We start from the raw sequence: 16,977 nt of genomic DNA, 5'->3' as shown, positions 1-16,977 counted from the left end.
ATAACAGAAAGAAACGATGGAGAAGAGGAGAATAAATAAAAAAGAGAGAAGTAAACAAAGGAGAGAAAAACAAGATAAGAATAAAATACTATTTTACAAAAAAGGGATACAATAATTTTATTTTTTTTAAAGGAGAGAGAGAAAGAGAGCTGATAGGGGTGGGGCTATTTTTTTTTTTTGATGAAATGGGGGGAAAAAAACCCCAAAGAACAACTAAACTTTATCAATGGGAATCTGACGGGCCCGAGGGGCCCCTATCAAGTCATCACCGAGTACATCAATAGCCCACACGGGGGTATTTTCAAAAAAGCAAATGCCCAAGTCAAGATTGTAGCTCCATCTTGCAAGACAGTCAGCAAGATAATTCTTCTCTCTGTAGACATGTTGAATCTGATAGTTCTCAAGCTGCCTTAGGAGAGTACCGCAGCTATGCAGCAGGCCAGCCAGAGGATGAAAGCGGTAAGCCACAGTTTGCTGGATTAGCTGGACACTAAGTGCAGAGTCCATTTCAATGATGAGCATGTTGACACCTTTATCCAAAGCCACAAGAGTTGGCTTGTATAATTAATTAATTAATTTTAATTTTTAATTAAATTTAAATATTAAAATAATTATTTTTTAGTCTGATATAGCATCAAACATAGGCCTTCACTATTTTTATAATCCAACTTCTTAGTCCGACGCATCACCAAACATAGGTCAGTACTTAATCCAACTTAGTCCAATCCGGACTAATCCAGGACAGTCCCAGGATTTAGTCCAGTCCATGACAGTCCGACGTACCAAACGACCCCTTAGAGTATTAGTACCAGTTCCCAGTATTATTGACGTTCTTTTTGGTACAGGATGACGCTCATATCTTCTGCAGGGAGTCCCAAGTGAGTTGACCTTACTCACATACCTCCTAGCATTTGAATTTTGTTTTTGTTTTTGTATTTTTGCGGTTTCGTTTTGCTCATAGTACTACTATGTCTCTATGTTTCAGGTGAAAGATGAAGTGAGGGGTGTCTTAGAGTTTATCGAGTATCAGTAGGCAAGCCTTGGAGTCATTCAACATGGCTTGACTTAATTGAAATGGCTTAGGTATTTGTTTAAGGGAAAATAAGAAAGGACTGACTCCCTAAATGGTACCCTATAAGCAATAGCCACACCAAACTAGGAAACTGATAAAACAATGGTGGCTGCATAGTCTCTATTGTTAGAGGAGACAATTTATTGTACCAAAAATCAACTTAGGGGACAAATAAAAATTAGTACCTAGTGTGATTTTTTTTAGTAGTGGGGTGTGGGGTGTGGGGTGTGGGGTGTGGTTGGGGAGAGAGAAGAGAGAATTGTGGTGCCATGTTTTGTTTTTGTTTTTTCAGTTCTTATTTATTTGAATAATACTAGTCTTATCACATTTTTAGAGTGCTGCTAAACGAACCCTAAAATTAACTGAGCGCACCCTACTACAAAATTATTTATTGAATTACTAATTTACCCTCATATAAAATGACCAAAAAGAACATAATGACCATATGTTAATAATAATACAAATGTATTTTCTATCCGTACATACAATGAGCTTCATCGGCCCATCGTAGAATCTGAAAATTATATTCTAACGTCTAACAATCAGTTTTCTGGTCTTGCTGGGTTGAGCGTCTTCTCCAAATGCCTTTATTGGGGTTATCCAAATGCAGACTTTCAACACCTCTGTTAGCTAGGAGAAAACTTTTCTATTTCCGTTTTATTGCTCCCCGTCTCCATCTCTCTCTCCCTCCTCTGTTAGAGCGATCGTAATTCATTTATTGGAAAACAGGATTGCGGTTCCAAGCCAGTTATCAGGAAGGTTGCCTTTCAATTATCCACTCAAGGCCCTCAACTATTTACAATTTATAAATCGATTCCGAGTTTCACAATCGGCTTCGCATATCTTGGTTAGCTTTCCACCTGTTGTATCATGGGGTGTTACACTAGTTTCAACTGTCGACATTACAACCATCATCAATATGTACACCATTTAGATAAACACTGCTACAAAGGACCCCTTCAGTTATTGTAATGTTAAAACTGAAGCAGTCTTGCTCACCTTGCTTGTTCATGTTCTGAAGTGTTGGCTTCTCAATCGACCAGCTCCCATCTTCAGCCACAGCTGCAGTTGAAACTTTGGATGAGCCAACGCAATTTGACAAATCAACACAAAGTTTCATTCATGCACAAATCCAGTCCTTACCAATTTCTCTAAGTGTACTGCAACCCAAAATCGGAAAATAGAGCATGAATAGAGAAACCTGGCTTAGGATTGGTATTAGGGTGTTGTGTGATAGAGTGTATAAGGGTGTTCCAGGGGTATTTTTGGTAGTTAACTAGGGTGTACTTAGTTAATTTTATATTTTGATTTAAATATTATAGTGTACTTAGATCATAGGGTGTACTCAGTTAATTTTAGGGTTCGTTTAGCAGCACTCCATTTTTATACCATATGATGTGGCAGTTGATGTGTACATACTACATCATGTAAAATACTAGTTTTTGTTTTTCTAATTTTATTTATTAAAATACACTTTATTCATTTAATTGATGTGGCATATGATATGGACATGCCACATCATGTGGTATATCTATTTATTTATTTTTAAATTGAATTTGAATAGTTATATATTTTTAATTAATATTTAATAGCTTTTAATTTTTTATATTGGCAAATTTAACGGAATTGACCACATTGACTAACATATCTAAACACACGAACTAAATTTGCCAGATTGAAAATACATGGACCAAATTGGCCAACACAGTAAAACAGATGGACCATTTTAACATTTAACCCTAAAAAGAGGCAGATCTGATTTAATGATACAATAAAAGAAAGCTGCAATATGCAAATATGTGGCAAATAAGTTTCATAAGTTCATGATTAACAATTTCAAAAAATAACCATATGCAAATACCATTCTCGTAGGATTTGAAGTATAAATACAAATTAAAAAATATTGAAAAATTCATGCCAAGAAATTGCCGACCATGGAAGCAAAGGTCGTTTGTATCAAGGCAGGTGCATTGATTTTGGAGGCCCTATCTAGAGAGTGATGTTGAGGCTCTGATTTTCTCAGAGAACAAAATTGTTGTTGACAAATTTATGAACAAAGCAACATTATTTTCTCATTCAAGGTGGATTTTTAAGGGAAACGCTTAAGGGTTAAATCTAAAAATCAGGATTTAAAGTACAAAACTCATTGACATTAGGTAAAAAAGTTAAAAATTAAGGATTCACTTGATTTTCCTAGGTCTTGCAATCATGCCTTAGATACAACATACGAGAGAGAGAGAGAGAGAGAGAGAGAGAGAGAGAGAGGAAAACACGTTAAAACAAAGAGCTAACCCAAAAAATAAAATCAGAAATAAAAACAAATAGGGAAAAAAATATTTAAGTATAAGATTGGGTTAGAAAATTGAAAACAAAGAGGCCTATTTTCTTTTGTCCAAAAGCCACTTTCAAAATAAACTCTGAATTGTTTTGTTGAAGTGGGCTGAAAAAAAAACATTCCAAACCTCTCTCTCAGCCACCGATTCCAAACCTCTCACTCAGCCATCACGTCACGCCTCTCTGCCGCTGCTCTTCTCTTAGCCTCTCTCAGTCGCCGCCGTCACGCAGGTCAGATTCTCTCTCTTTATCTCTTTTTTTTTTTTTTTCCCCCAATTCGATTTTCTGACTCTCTCTGTCCTCCAGCAAATCGGACATCCCATTCGCTCGCAGCGTCCACCTCTTCATCTCGTATAGCTCTCTGTCTCTGTCTCTCTCTCAGGTACTGTTCATCTCTCTCTGTCAGCTCATCTTGGATTCTGTGACTAGGGTTTTGCATCTGTTTGGGTATTTAGGTTTTCATTGTGTGTGCATCTGTTTACCCGCTCCTTCCTTGCCAAAAATCAATGCTGGAGGAGCTACCGATTGTTGTTTGCAGATTTATGTCTTCTCCTTTGCAGATTTATTTTTTATTTTTGTTTTTTGATTTTCTGATTTTCTGTTTACTTTGATTTTTATTCATTGAATATGTCATGTCTTGTTCTGGAAAAACCATCACGTACTAGGAATATGATTAAGCGTTTTAATTTTTTCTTTTACTTTCTTTATTTGTTTAGAAGTAAATTTGCATTCAATTAGGGTTTAACGGGATTTCCCCAACGCTTGTTTGAATTATTCGCAGCAAATTGCAATGGCTCGTAACGAAGAGAAAGCGCAGTCGATGCTCAATCGATTCATCACACTAAAAGCCGAAGAAAAGAAGAAGCCAAAAGAGCGACGTCCATACCTGGCCTCCGAATGCCGGGACCTTGCTGAGGCCTCCAAATGGCGGCAGCAAATCATGGGAGAGATTGGCCGAAAAGTCGCCGAGATCCAAAACGAAGGGCTTGGCGAGCACCGTCTCCGCGACCTCAACGATGAGATCAACAAGCTCATACGGGAGAAGGTTCACTGGGAACGACGAATTGTTGAGCTTGGAGGCCCTAACTACGCGAAACACGCCCCTAAGATGACAGACCTCGATGGCAACATCATCGACGTCCCAAACCCTAGCGGCCGAGGCCCTGGGTATCGGTATTTCGGTGCAGCGAAGAAATTGCCGGGAGTCAGAGAGCTTTTCGAGAAGCCGCCGGAGTTGAGAAAACGGAGGACGAGGTACGATATATACAAAAGGATTGATGCAAGCTATTATGGGTATAGGGACGATGAGGATGGGGTTCTGGAGAAGGTTGAGGCTCCGGCGGAGGAGAAAATGAGAGCGGAGGCCGTGGCGGAGTGGAAACGGATGGAGGAGATAAGGAAAGAGGCAAGGAGGGCGGTGAAGAGTGGGGAGGTGGTGTCGGTGGCGAAGGCGAAGGAGGTTTTGTTTGAAGAGGAAGAAGAGGTGGTTGAGGAGGAGAGGCAGAGAGAAAGGGAATTACAAGAGAGGAGTGAGAGGGAGAAAGAGTTTGTGGTGCACGTGCCGTTGCCGGACGATAAGGAGATTGAGAAGATGGTGCTGGAGAAGAAGAAGAAGGAGCTGCTGAGCAAGTATACTAGTGATGGATTGTTGGAGGAGCAGACTGAGGCTAAGCAGATGCTTAACATTCAGCGCTAGAATGCAGACACCAAGAAAGAGAAAGAGTACGTTACTGTGTTTAATTTGACTCATTGACTGATAAGAAGTTGTTTGTTCTTATCAAATTGATGTTTAAGATGGATTTTTGATGTATTAATGTTCTGGCATAGGTTGAATTCTTTGTTTATTGGTAGGCTTTGTTAAGTAAGTGTTTGTAAGGTATTTAGATGGTGGATTGAGTAATAGTTGTCCTTGATGATGAAACAAGTTATATTTGTCACTTTGGATTTAATTTCGAGAAGCAATAATTATCAGTTGATTATGACAAGTTTTGTTAGCCTTTCTACTACATGTTCTATTCTTTTATCAAAGTTTCATTACTTTGTTTATTGCTGAGTTTATCTGGCTACCTCTTTCAAATTATGCTATAAGCTGTGTAAATAAAGAACATATCAACTGTTTAGATGATATATATATATATATTTTTTTTTCTCTTTCTCAAAAGATAATGCCTACAATTGAGCATTTTGCATAGTTAGATAATGCCTACAATCTGTCTCCACCAAGATACTTTAGATGATGTTAATGTTGTAGGTTTGTATAGTTAGAGTATTAGTACCAGTTCCCAGTATTGTTGACGTTCTTTTTGGTACAGGATGACGCTCATATCTTCTGCAGGGAGTCCCAAGTGAGTTGACCTTACTCACATACCTCCTAGCATTTGAATTTTGTTTCTGTTTTTGTATTTTTGCAGTTTTGTTTTGCTCATAGTACTACTATGTCTCTGTCTTTCAGGTGAAAGATGAAGCCCAGGTCGTTGAGGTCAAGCGCACACCCACAGGCGTCAGAACTCATAAGGCCATAGCGTAACGCCATAACCCAGTTTGAAAAACAATCCGTCAGCTTCCTTGCATTTTCTACACCCTGCTCTGCTCAGTACCATCGCCAGCAAATCACCCCCCTATCATCCAAGTTTTGCCAGATTGTCTCCACAGGGTCTCGTAAGTACCTTTCATTCCTCTCTCTTCTCTTCTGAGTTTGGGTATCAATTTATGAATTTGATGCCACTCGTTGCATATAATTTGTACGCTATGATTGATTTATCTACCCGTTAAAGATTCTACTATTAAATTGTAAAATGGGGTTGAAATTGAATTGTTAATATTTATTTACATTAGGCATTAAATATATCTCAAAAGGGGTGTTGGGAAATTTTATGTTGGGATTTTGCATGAAATTTTATCAGAACTGTATGAATGTTGTTATCTTCTTTGCATTGTCTGGTTTTCGATAGATAAGAGATTGTAAATTTTAGCATTATGGGCCTTTTTCCATTGATAGGGTAGAGGTTCTTCATTTCTTCTCTTATTTCTTGTGATTCCTACCTACCCACCAGTGAAGTACATTTTTCTATTTAGGAAATTTGATTTCTGTTAACCTGCAGATTAATTATGAACAGTTTATATGGTGGGCGCTATAATGTGGTATCCCACGGATGTCAATGGGAAAATATCTGTTAAGGGGAGTGTTATTCGCACTCCCTATCGTCCTCCTGTATTCCAGTGCAGGATTGGTGTGGGGGAGTGCCTAGTAAAAGTCAAAGAAAATTTGATATATCAGCACATAAATTATGATTACTATGAAGTTGGAATTGAGGCTCTATTGAGTTCGGCTGAGTGGATTCGTTGAAACGAAGAAGAGAGTATCTGTAATGCTTTTTCATTAATTGGAGATGGAGCTCTGGTCTATTCTAGTATTTGATCAATAGTGTGTACAGAATGCTTTCTCATTAATGTGAAGGTTATGCAATTGCCTATGTTTGCTTCTTCATCCATTGTTGGTTTGTTCTTGAGGTCACTCTTGTTTCTCTTGTCAGGCTGCCGAGTTATCTTTAGGGAAAACGGGTGTCAAATTTCTCAAAATTCCTGTAACGCAAACGGATTGTTCAATTCAAATAATCTGGTTGCAGTCCCTAACTTTTGTAATAATATATTTGTATTTATCTTCAGTCACTGGTTTTATTATCTTTGAAAGCTTCTGGTTACTTCGAATTTTTTGTTTTTATGTTTTCCCTAAGGCAGCTACCCGCATTTCAGGGCTCAGTGAATCACTATTGAACTTTGTTATGGCCATAGGGATTATTAGACAAGGATGTCTGGGAGATGAAAAATTCCATCGTCTTTTGAGTGACGTCCCATTCAATCTCCAGGTATGATGCGGCATGGTCCATTGCCTGGGTTAGGGCCTTCTCCTGGTCACCGACCATTTGAGGCACTGTCACGTCCTGAACTTAGTGAACTATTGGAAAATAAAATTGCATATCAAGCAGCAGAGATAAAACAACTGACAGGAGACAATCATAGACTGGTAGCTACTCATGTTGATTTGAGGCAGGATCCTTTAGCTGAGGAGGAAGTACAGAGATTCAAGGCACACATGAGAAGCATCCAGACTGGGAGTGACATTCAGCTGTACTATTTTTCAAAAAAAAAAAAAGGAAAAAACTGAGTCTATCGCGCGGCTATACAATTTTTAATATAAACAATCCGAGTATAGCCGCCCGGCTATACGATTTATAAATTAAAAAATGAGGACAACCTCACGTGTCTTAAATAGTATAGCCGGTCGGCTATACTATTTTTAATATAAAAATTCCGAGTATAGCCGACCGGCTATACTATTTATAAATTTTAAAAAAAGGGACTCGCCTCACGTGTCAAAAATCGTATACTATTTTTAATATAAAAAAACCGCGTATAGCCGGCCGGCTATACTATTTATAAAATTATAAGAAAGGGACCCGCCTGTCGCCTAGCGCCCATATCGCTACGTGTAAAAATAGTATAGCCGCACGGCCATAATATTTTTATATAATAAAAACCATAGTATAGCCGTGCGGCTATACGATTTTTTAGAGGGCTTTACCCTTGTTATATTAAAAATCCGAGTATAGCCGCCCGGCTATACGATTTATTAAAAAAAAAAAGACCCGGCGGCCCCTTACGCCCATTTGTCACGTGTCTAAAATAGTATAGCCGTGCGGCTATACTACCTGTGTAGATAATAAAAACCGTTGTATAGCCGCCCGGCTATACCGTTTTAAATATAAAAAAATCCTAGTGGACCCGCCCGGCGATACTGTTTATTCTCCGAGAGTTCTTGAGAGAGATTATGATACAGAGAGGATGGGGAAAGAGAAAGCTACTGAGAGAGGATGCACGGCAGCACGGGTGGAGGTTATGGAGGTTATCGGAATGATGGAGTTGGTGGGAAGTTTTTGTGGAGTTTCCCACGATGTGGGCTCTCTTTCTTTGCCAGAATTATACACGTTCATATTTTAAATTTTTTTTTTTTTTTTGGTTGGGGTACTTTTGTCCATGAAGTCTCTGATCAATTGCTTTTGGTCTGTCTTTGTAACTGCTTTTAAAATATTCGAATAAAATCACCACACACACTCAGAACTGTAATTAGCAGAGGCTGGAAGATAACAACCGTTCCAACATGGGCAATATGAGCCTTGAGTTCTTGAACGTCAGATTGATCTTTGTGCTTTCCATGTTTTGGGTTGGAGGTGTTTTTGGCAAAGGGGTGAAACCAGAAGGAAGAAGCCTGCATCACAGGTTTAAGAACTCCGCTGTTTTTGACGTGATGAGCTTCGGCGCCCGAGCGGACGGTCGAACTGATGACAGCAATGTTGGATCTCAATGCCCTATTTATAGTTTTCTTTTGATCAGCTCTTTCTCATCATGTGAATTTGTTTGCTGTAGGAATTTGTAGTCATTTAGCTCTATTTTGACAAGGAGATACAACTGGTTCTTGTAATTTCAGGCCTTCATGGCAGCATGGAAGGAGGCATGCCAGTCTACAGGTAGGGTACACATTACGATACCGAAAGGGACATACATAATTGGCCCTCTTAAATTCTCAGGCCCCTGCTTAAACGTATCGTCTCTGACGCTTCAAGTGAAGGCAAGACTAGTTTTTATGATTTCCATCTGCTACATTTTTAACATTATAGTATCAACTATCAAGTCATTTGCTGACGGCTTTGAGAAATAAATTGCTTGCATTGCAGGGTTATTTGAAGGCTACAACGGACCTGCGCAAGTATGGATTTGGTGGCGGTTGGCTCGAATTTGCGTGGATGGAGGGGCTAACCTTGACCGGAGGTGGAACCTTTGATGGCCAAGGTGCTCGAGCCTGGCCTCACAACAAGTGCCCCACAGACTCCAACTGCAAGCTTCTTCCAACTGTATGCTCCATAGCTTTCTCTTTCTGTTCTTAAATTGTACATCACTTTTTGTAGCTAATTGGAAATCAATTTCTCCTTCTCAGAGTTTGAAATTTGTGGCAATGAATAAGACTGTCATCCGAGGCTTAACTTCAGTGAACAGCAAGTTCTTTCACATAGCTCTTGTAGAATGTCACAACTTCAAAGGTAGCAGGCTCAAGATTTCAGCCCCCGAAACAAGTCCTAACACCGATGGCATCCACATCGAACGAAGCTCTAGTGTCTACTTCTCTCTGTCACATATTGCTACCGGTGATGACTGCATCTCGGTTGGACAAGGAAATTCTCAGATCACCATAACAAGCATCACTTGTGGACCTGGCCATGGCATCAGGTACTTTCAATTTAATGAAATAGTACTTACTTATGTACGAAGCTTACTTAGCCTGATTAACACGTATTTTCGGGTACATGTTTGCATTTTTTTTAAATCATAGTGTGGGAAGTCTAGGAAAATATCCAGACGAAAGAGATGTTAGTGGACTTGTAGTGAAAGACTGCACCATGACAGGTACCACCAACGGCATTAGGATCAAGACATGGGCTAACTCTCCCGGCAACAGTGCAGCCACGAACATGACATTCGAAAACATTGTCATGAATAACGTGACCAATCCGATCATAATCGATCAATTGTATTGTCCATTCACATCCTGCACCTCTAAGGTAACCAAATTTTCCAGGCATGTAGTAAAAGTGCTTCATTTCTGGTTTGAGTTTTATTAGGTTGAACAAAATGCCATCCTGATCATATTATATACTCTCTTATTGAATTTGTATAAAATTTTGCAGGCACCATCCAGAGTGAAGCTGAGTGACATATACTTCAAGAACATAAGAGGGACATCATTGTCGGAGGTGGCGGTGGCTCTTGAATGCAGCAAAGGGATCCCATGCCAGAATATTTACCTTGAAGATGTTCACTTGGACCTGTCATCTGGGGAGAAACAAGCAACTTCAAGTTGCAGCAATGTCAAAGCTAAATTCAGTGGCACCCAAATCCCACCTCCATGTACTTAGTTGCTTGCCACTTTGTTTGGTGGATTTGGGAGATCCTAATAGTTAATTTCCACTTGAAATTTGATGTTTGGACTTCAATGCTGTCTCAGGAGAACTGCACTACTTCCATGAAAAATTTAGAGTTTTTCTTTTCTGTTTCGGTGACTAATTATCTTTCTCTTATCTGTGCTAGCAAAGACCATAGAAGTTGCAATAGACATTTTTCTTTTAGATATTTTAACAAAGATATAATTTGGTTTGGCTTGGACTATGAATATCACCATTCTAGACGGGACTTAGAAGACACAATATGTTGGACTGTTGTTCAATTTATAAGTTCATCAAACAGCGATTGGAACATGAATCTAATTGAAAACGTTCATGGCGAGACTTCAAACGTGGATCATTAGAAAAAGTGGAAGTGTTGAGTATATTCGTGAACAAAAGGAGGCGTTTAGATACACACTCAACTCAAGCATCATGAATTTTGGAGTGGAAGGTATTCTTCATGATGTAATGGCCATCCCCTGTTGGTTGAATAAAATTCCCCCATAAAAAGAAAAGGGTGCTTAGATTATGTTAAGCATCCTATCCTCATCTTCATAAAAACACCAAAACAGAAAAATGATACTGATTATTTGGGAGAAATAAAATAAAATAAAAAATAAATAAAAAAGCATTTTGTAAAACATAAAATATCCAAAGTTAAAATTCCAAAACGTCACATCAGTCGTACCAATAAAATCTAGATAATCAACGCATACATAGTAATTGAATCAGGACCGAACACGTGCCTCGTATATGAGGAAATGGGCTCAAAAAGTAAAAAGAAAAAAAAAAAGGAAAGAATATTTGAAGAATAATTTATTATATCCTCGTGTTCATTTTCCCACAAGCATTGTGGGTTTTGTCCACTTGCTTGCTCTGTCTTGTGTGTATATTAGTAAGGCGAGGAAAGAAGAAGAAACGAAGTCGGAATTTAAAAGAGAGAGAGAGAGAGAGAGAGAGAGAGAAGAAGAAGACGAAGAAGAAGATGGAGACCGCATCAGAAATGGTGGCATTTCCATTGCTGATGACGCCGATCGAATCGAACTACAGAGCCTGCACCATCCCCTTCAGGTTTCCCTCCGACAATCCTCGCAAGCCAACCCCGACTGAGCTGGCCTGGATCGACCTCTTCCTCAACTCCATCCCTTCCTTCAAGTAATCTCCATCTTCCTCAGCTCCATGATCAACCCTAATTTCTTCTTCGTTTTCGTGTTAATGGGTTTGGTTGGTTTTTGGGGGCAGGAAGCGAGCTGAGACCGATGCTGTTGACGATGCTCCGGCTAGAGCTGAAAAATTTGCTCAAAGGTATAGTGATTGTTTTGTGATGAGTTTTTTGAGTGGTGATGAGATTGGTTTTTGGAAATGTATGTAATGTGTTTGTGTTTTTTACTGAAAGGTACTCTGAGATACTTGAGGACTTGAAGAAGGACCCTGAAAGTCATGGTGGCCCACCAGATTGCATTGTAAGCTCAAAAAATTTTTGGTTACTAGTTTTTTGGTTACTAGTGTTTGTTGCAGTTGTGATATCATCATCATCTTCTTACCATGGAACATTTCTCTTTTTTTGTTTGGTTGGGAAATCTAGCTTCTTTGCAGACTTCGTGAGCAAGTCCTTAGGGAGTTGGGGTTCAAGGATATATTTAAGAAAGTCAAGGTGGGTGCTTGCTAACTGTTATAGAAAACTTTTCCAATGTATTTTGTCAAGAATTAATTGACTAAGAGTTCCAAATACTGATCAAACACTTCAGGATGAAGAGAATGCAAAGGCCATATCCCTGTTTGAGAATGTAGTGGATTTAAGTGATGCTATTGAAGATGAAGGAAAGCGCCTAGAGAATCTCGTTAGAGGGATATTTGCTGGAAACATATTTGATCTTGGTTCTGCACAGGTATGCAATTTTCTTATTGTTGTAGAACTAGTAAGTATTTGATACCTGACTAAAAGCCTTCACTCCCCACTACTTGAATTTGGTCACTTAAATTTTTTACATATATCATACTTATTCTTAGGATATGCATGACAAAATGGTTATTGTTACACAACTACTTGTTAATATTAAAGCAATACTTCTTTCAGTGGCAACTACTTGACATTTACTTGTTTTTGTGTTTATGAAGCTCGCAGAAGTTTTCTCAAAGGATGGTATGTCCTTTTTAGCCAGTTGCCAAAACCTTGTCCCTCGACCCTGGGTTATCGATGACTTGGACGATTTCAAATTGAAATGGAGCAAGAAATCCTGGAAAAAGGCAAGTGTGTATGTTCTAGATCTCTCTGAAAGAAGTTATACCATTATACATGCTTTATATGTATTAACCAATTATCCTTTTTTTGTTTTGGTGTTCACAGGCTGTTATATTTGTTGACAATTCTGGTGCAGATATTATTTTGGGAATTTTGCCATTTGCGAGAGAGTTACTCCGGCGTGGGACACAGGTTTGCAGTCAGATCTTGTTTCTTCTGTTGAATGGTTCTTATGGTGGAAATCCCAGAAGTTTTCTAGCATCCTTTCTCTTTCTAAGAAAACTATATATGTATTATGCATTTCTAAAGTTAAGCTGTCTCTGTGCCAATTAAACCAGGCATGGAATGAGTATTCTGAGTTCTGGTGCCTTTTCGTTTTCCAAATTTCTTTCAATTGTTTTCATGCTCGATTTTTGAATGAGTTGCCTTGTTAAGCCTATTTGCACATGATTATCTCTTTCTTATTATGCAGGTTGTGTTGGCAGCTAATGACTTGCCTTCTATCAATGACATAACTTACCCTGAACTGATTGAGATTATATCAAAGGTAATAGAAAATTTTAGAATAACTTTTTTTCAAAATCTTGGATTATACTAATGCTATAAGTGGCAATATACCAGTTGAAGGACAATGAGGGGAAGCTCAAGGGTGTTGATACTTCAAATCTTTTCATTGCCAATTCTGGTAATGATTTGCCGGTAAGGGAATGGAAGCTCTTGTTTGTTGTCCGATTGAATTGATGCATTCTGTTTCACGATTATGAATGTGGTTACAGTTGTATAACATTAACCTTTTTGGTTTCTAAATTCCTTGCAGGTTATTGATCTTTCAAGAGTGTCACAAGAGATTGCCTACCTGGCGAGTGATGCAGACCTAGTTATTACGGAAGGAATGGTAAAAACCAACCCAGAAACTTACTTGGATTTTTACTAGTATTGAGTCTTAATTGAAATATTGAACTGGTTACTTTATTTGAAGGCTAGTTACGTGCATATATTGAAGTGTATAAAATGGACTCCATATAAATTGAGTAGACATGGATGTTAAAAGTGGTATAGTCGTGGTAAAAGTCTAGTGGATGTAGAATGTCTTGAGATGATGTGGTCTGTGTCATTTTAATATAACTTATTTTGCTTTTAACAGGGTCGTGGGATAGAGACAAATCTTTATGCGCAATTTAAGTGTGATTCCCTCAAGATTGGGATGGTAATACTTCCACTAGAATTTTCTGTTGCTTCAATACTGATTAGTTTAGTTGAGCATCCTTTGTGCATAATATTAACTTTGTGCAACTTCTGTTTGCTTCTCCCCTTTCTTTATCACAGGTGAAACATCCCGAGGTTGCCCAGTTTCTAGGAGGAAGGCTTTACGATTGCGTCTTCAAATACAATGAAGTTTTGTTGAGTTAATAATGTTGGTTCTTGTCTTGTCTGTACTCTTAACCGAATTTATTCTGAGTCATCAGAGTACATGAAGTATTAGATCTTAGCTACTGCAAGAGCTTATATATTTAAAACTTTGAAATTCAGCACTCCTTATAAATAAACATGTCTACTGTTACACGTGGTTTAGATTTATCTCCCATACATGTGTTTTTGGGTGCAAGTTGTGCAGGTGATTAGAAATAAGAAATTTATTTCCGTATTGAATGCCCTTGATGATATTTTTGTGTTTGGTTTCGATGGAAGAAAGAGTGAGGGAGAGACGAGAAACAATACAAATGGTTTTTTATTCCTTCACTTCTCTTTATATTTTCTCTCTTTTCTTGTCTGTATTACGACTGTTAAATTTAAAAGTAAAAATGAAAAATTCTTCTTATATGCTCTGGGATGTTTCTACTTGCAAATGGAAAATGATGTAATCTTTTCACAAAGTCATACAGGAGTTAGATTTTGATATAGAGTAGTGCGCTCGGTTCAGCAGTTGTCTTTTTCTCATAAATTTCTTAGCCATTTTATTAATAAACTTGAAGGGTTACACAAATAAAATCCATCATTTGTGGAAGTACAACACAGAAGAAAAGAAAAGAAAAAAGAAAAAACAAAGTTTTTGGTTACCAAAGGAGATGCATGTTAATAGATCATTTCTTTTTGGTGGGATATGAAGCCATCTTGTTGATGCCACAGAGTCCTTCTGGCTTTCCTGTGTTCCTCTTCATCCTTATGTAGCCCTTCTCACCCCACTTTGGTCCCCATGAGTTCCTCACAATGATGTAATCTAACTCCTTTTGAGAACCATATCCAACGGCTGCTACACCATGATCAAGCTCAGTCCCACAACGCCCGTTGAAGACTCCCTACAAAAACAAACAATCCATACAGTTAGGGTTAACTAATGTGTTTTAGGCATTATACTGTGCATGAATAGGTTGTGTTCTGAAAAAAGAACAAAAAAACAAAAAAGCTCACCCCACTATAGAACTGGAAATCTCTGCTAGAGGCGTCAATAGCTATGCTAAGAGGCTGATGAGCCAGGGCCTTAAGGAGAGCTTCTTCGTTATTTTCTGGCACGTCTTGATAACCGTTTATAGTCACCACCTCTGAAGCTCCCTGAAGATTACAAAATCAAATGCAACTATAAGAACAGCCATGATCTGATGACAGCTAAATTTGATCAAAGAAGCAAAAGCGTTATAATGCATTGCACCCCAGTTAGCAGTATTTACCTTCTTTTTCTCACAATTGCCTTCCTCCATAAGATATGGGTAATCATCTTCCTTGTTAAGCCCACCACTGGACATTATAAACTGAAATGCATAATCCATCAAGCCCCCATTGCAGCCATTGTTGAATGATCTGTCACAATCTATCAGTTGTTGTTCAGACAGGGACGTTAGGTTTCCTGTGACAATCTGGTTTATGCCCTCAACAGCAGCAACAGTAGAAAATGCCCAACAGCTACCTGCAGATTGCCATCTTTGTTCATTAATACATGATATAAACACATATTACATATTACATATGGAGAGAGAGAGAGAGAGAGAGAGAGAGAGTTTGGCACATACCACATGAACCTTGGTTCTTGATAGGAGTTACAGCTCCTTTCTTTCTCCAGTCCACAGATTTGGGCAATGCTTCGACATCAAAATCTCGATAACTGAAGTCTCCGGTGGACTCTCTCCTTCTTGCGGATTCGGGTTTTAGCCCCAAGTAGTTGCTCTTGAACTCTTCATGGCTCAAGTCTGCAAACTCATTCACCCCAAGCCAGTAGCTATCAACATCAAGGTTCTTATTCCTTTCATTAATGTGCTTCACATTGTCTCTGAATATCTCAAACCTATGCAGCTTCTCTTCCATGGTTTGGTAAATCTTGCTATGTTTTGATATCCACGATTCGAAGAGCATGATGAACTTGTCCATGCAAGTCAGGTCCTCAGGCGAATAACCCACGATCGAAAACTCATGAGCCAGAGAAGAGCCCAGAAAGAGAGGTACAAGGAAGACCAGAAGGGACATCTTAGAGAAAGCCATTGGTGATCAACAAGAGAGAATAAGAGAGGTAAAAGAGAGGAAGAGATGGATGAATGTGAGAGAGGGGGGGATGGAGTGGGTCTTATATAGTGTTTTGATTTGATCATGAGGTTGCTTTCAAGTGAAGTGGTTGAATTGTTTTTTACAATACCAAGTCTTTACGGTTGGTTCTTTTGGACAGGCTTTTGTCCCAAGCATGCTCATTTGTTTAAGCATAAGCTTCAAACTAATATGATTTCACATACATGGGTGAGAGTTGCTAGCCGCCCTTATTCTATAGATTCAGAGTTTCTTTTCTTTTCTTTTCTTTTCTTTTTTTTGGGGTTATTTTTCCTGATTATTATAAACCATTCTCTACTTTTGTCCAAGCTCAAACTTAAAGTTTAGTCATGACTAAGGAGATGTTTTGGGCTATACTTAGAATTATCACAGTCCTACAGTTGTGTATCTGTTGCTGTTCATAAAAAGTCACATTGAAAATTCCGAACAGTCCGTTTATGAAAATTTGAGTTTGGTGGGTAAGTTCCAAACTAGGAAAATTCGAGATACAATCCAACCATTTGTACATTTTGATTGTATTGATGGTAAATTTCAGCCTTAGTTTCAGCCTAGCTGCCAAAAGCGATTAAAAGCTTTGATTTCACAGAGATCAGACCACCCTTGGGTCACCTCCTAGATTGATATGCAAACCATAAATATAGTTTTCATAAATATGGTTTTCACCAAAACATGAGTAGATTGAAGATCTGGCAACGCTCTTTTTATTCAATAATATAATTTGCTTGACCTGCCAATCCTAGAGATTCAATAATTTCCTCCTATCCTCCATGGATGTTATACATTAATCAATCACGTTAAATTAG

The 16,977-nt window shown here is 38.5% G+C and overlaps 4 protein-coding genes across 7 annotated transcripts; 3 read left to right on the top strand and 1 right to left on the bottom strand.

The window, feature by feature from the left end:
• The first annotated feature begins 3,437 nt into the window (after positions 1-3,437).
• LOC110754700 (uncharacterized) lies at positions 3,438-7,114 on the top strand. 4 transcript variants are annotated; one of them, XR_015826444.1, is made up of 6 exons: positions 3,438-3,637; positions 3,713-3,788; positions 4,188-5,128; positions 5,719-5,751; positions 5,859-6,064; positions 6,940-7,114. XR_015826444.1 is itself a non-coding variant. In XM_088246062.1 (3 exons), exon 3 carries the CDS (start codon positions 4,197-4,199, stop codon positions 5,100-5,102), a length of 906 nt encoding a protein of 301 aa, XP_088102188.1. In that variant the 5' UTR covers positions 3,438-3,637; positions 3,713-3,788; positions 4,188-4,196; the 3' UTR covers positions 5,103-5,391. The 4 variants fall into 4 exon arrangements, 1 of the variants encoding a protein (XP_088102188.1); XR_015826445.1 differs by lacking the exon at positions 6,940-7,114 and adding an exon at positions 6,523-6,897; XR_015826443.1 differs by lacking the exon at positions 6,940-7,114 and adding an exon at positions 6,508-6,897.
• Positions 7,115-9,207: 2,093 nt separating this feature from the next.
• LOC110754685 (Pectin lyase-like superfamily protein) lies at positions 9,208-10,374 on the top strand. The gene is made up of 4 exons (XM_021955789.2): positions 9,208-9,315; positions 9,399-9,688; positions 9,792-10,020; positions 10,147-10,374. Exons 1-4 carry the CDS (start codon positions 9,208-9,210, stop codon positions 10,372-10,374), a joined length of 855 nt encoding a protein of 284 aa, XP_021811481.2.
• An 873-nt stretch (positions 10,375-11,247) lies between these two features.
• Positions 11,248-14,215, top strand: LOC110754696 (damage-control phosphatase At2g17340). Its single transcript, XM_021955797.2, has 12 exons — positions 11,248-11,556; positions 11,644-11,706; positions 11,798-11,864; positions 11,987-12,055; positions 12,150-12,290; positions 12,520-12,648; positions 12,749-12,835; positions 13,116-13,190; positions 13,265-13,342; positions 13,461-13,538; positions 13,788-13,850; positions 13,970-14,215. Exons 1-12 carry the CDS (start codon positions 11,387-11,389, stop codon positions 14,051-14,053), a joined length of 1,104 nt encoding a protein of 367 aa, XP_021811489.1. The 5' UTR covers positions 11,248-11,386; the 3' UTR covers positions 14,054-14,215.
• Positions 14,216-14,567: 352 nt separating this feature from the next.
• On the bottom strand, positions 14,568-16,183 carry LOC110754697 (cysteine protease XCP1). Its single transcript, XM_021955798.2, has 4 exons — positions 15,649-16,183; positions 15,310-15,545; positions 15,053-15,193; positions 14,568-14,940 (listed from the first exon to the last, which is right to left on the bottom strand). Exons 1-4 carry the CDS (start codon positions 16,112-16,114, stop codon positions 14,725-14,727), a joined length of 1,059 nt encoding a protein of 352 aa, XP_021811490.1. The 5' UTR covers positions 16,115-16,183; the 3' UTR covers positions 14,568-14,724.
• Positions 16,184-16,977: the final 794 nt, after the last annotated feature.

This window comes from Prunus avium, chromosome 8 (genome assembly GCF_965620075.1).
Source record: "Prunus avium chromosome 8, drPruAviu1.hap1.1, whole genome shotgun sequence".
In the NCBI taxonomy this organism is placed as follows: domain Eukaryota; kingdom Viridiplantae; phylum Streptophyta; class Magnoliopsida; order Rosales; family Rosaceae; genus Prunus; species Prunus avium.
Note: the sequence above shows the minus strand (reverse complement) of the source record. Positions and strands in the feature narration are given on the sequence as shown.

Bases quoted from the DNA above. Each gene is read 5' to 3' on its own strand.
- LOC110754700 (XM_088246062.1), top strand. From the start codon at position 4,197: ATGGCTCGTAACGAAGAGAAAGCGCAGTCGATGCTCAATCGATTCATC.
- LOC110754685 (XM_021955789.2), top strand. From the start codon at position 9,208: ATGGAGGGGCTAACCTTGACCGGAGGTGGAACCTTTGATGGCCAAGGT. The intron at 9,689-9,791 runs GTACTTTCAATT...TTTAAATCATAG, and splicing joins GGACCTGGCCATGGCATCAG to TGTGGGAAGTCTAGGAAAAT. The intron at 10,021-10,146 runs GTAACCAAATTT...AAAATTTTGCAG, and splicing joins TCACATCCTGCACCTCTAAG to GCACCATCCAGAGTGAAGCT.
- LOC110754696 (XM_021955797.2), top strand. From the start codon at position 11,387: ATGGAGACCGCATCAGAAATGGTGGCATTTCCATTGCTGATGACGCCG. The intron at 13,343-13,460 runs GTAAGGGAATGG...AATTCCTTGCAG, and splicing joins ATTCTGGTAATGATTTGCCG to GTTATTGATCTTTCAAGAGT. The intron at 13,851-13,969 runs GTAATACTTCCA...TCTTTATCACAG, and splicing joins ATTCCCTCAAGATTGGGATG to GTGAAACATCCCGAGGTTGC.
- LOC110754697 (XM_021955798.2), bottom strand. From the start codon at position 16,114: ATGGCTTTCTCTAAGATGTCCCTTCTGGTCTTCCTTGTACCTCTCTTT. The intron at 15,546-15,648 runs GTATGTGCCAAA...GGCAATCTGCAG, and splicing joins CAAGAACCAAGGTTCATGTG to GTAGCTGTTGGGCATTTTCT. The intron at 14,941-15,052 runs GTGAGCTTTTTT...TTGTTTTTGTAG, and splicing joins ATTTCCAGTTCTATAGTGGG to GGAGTCTTCAACGGGCGTTG.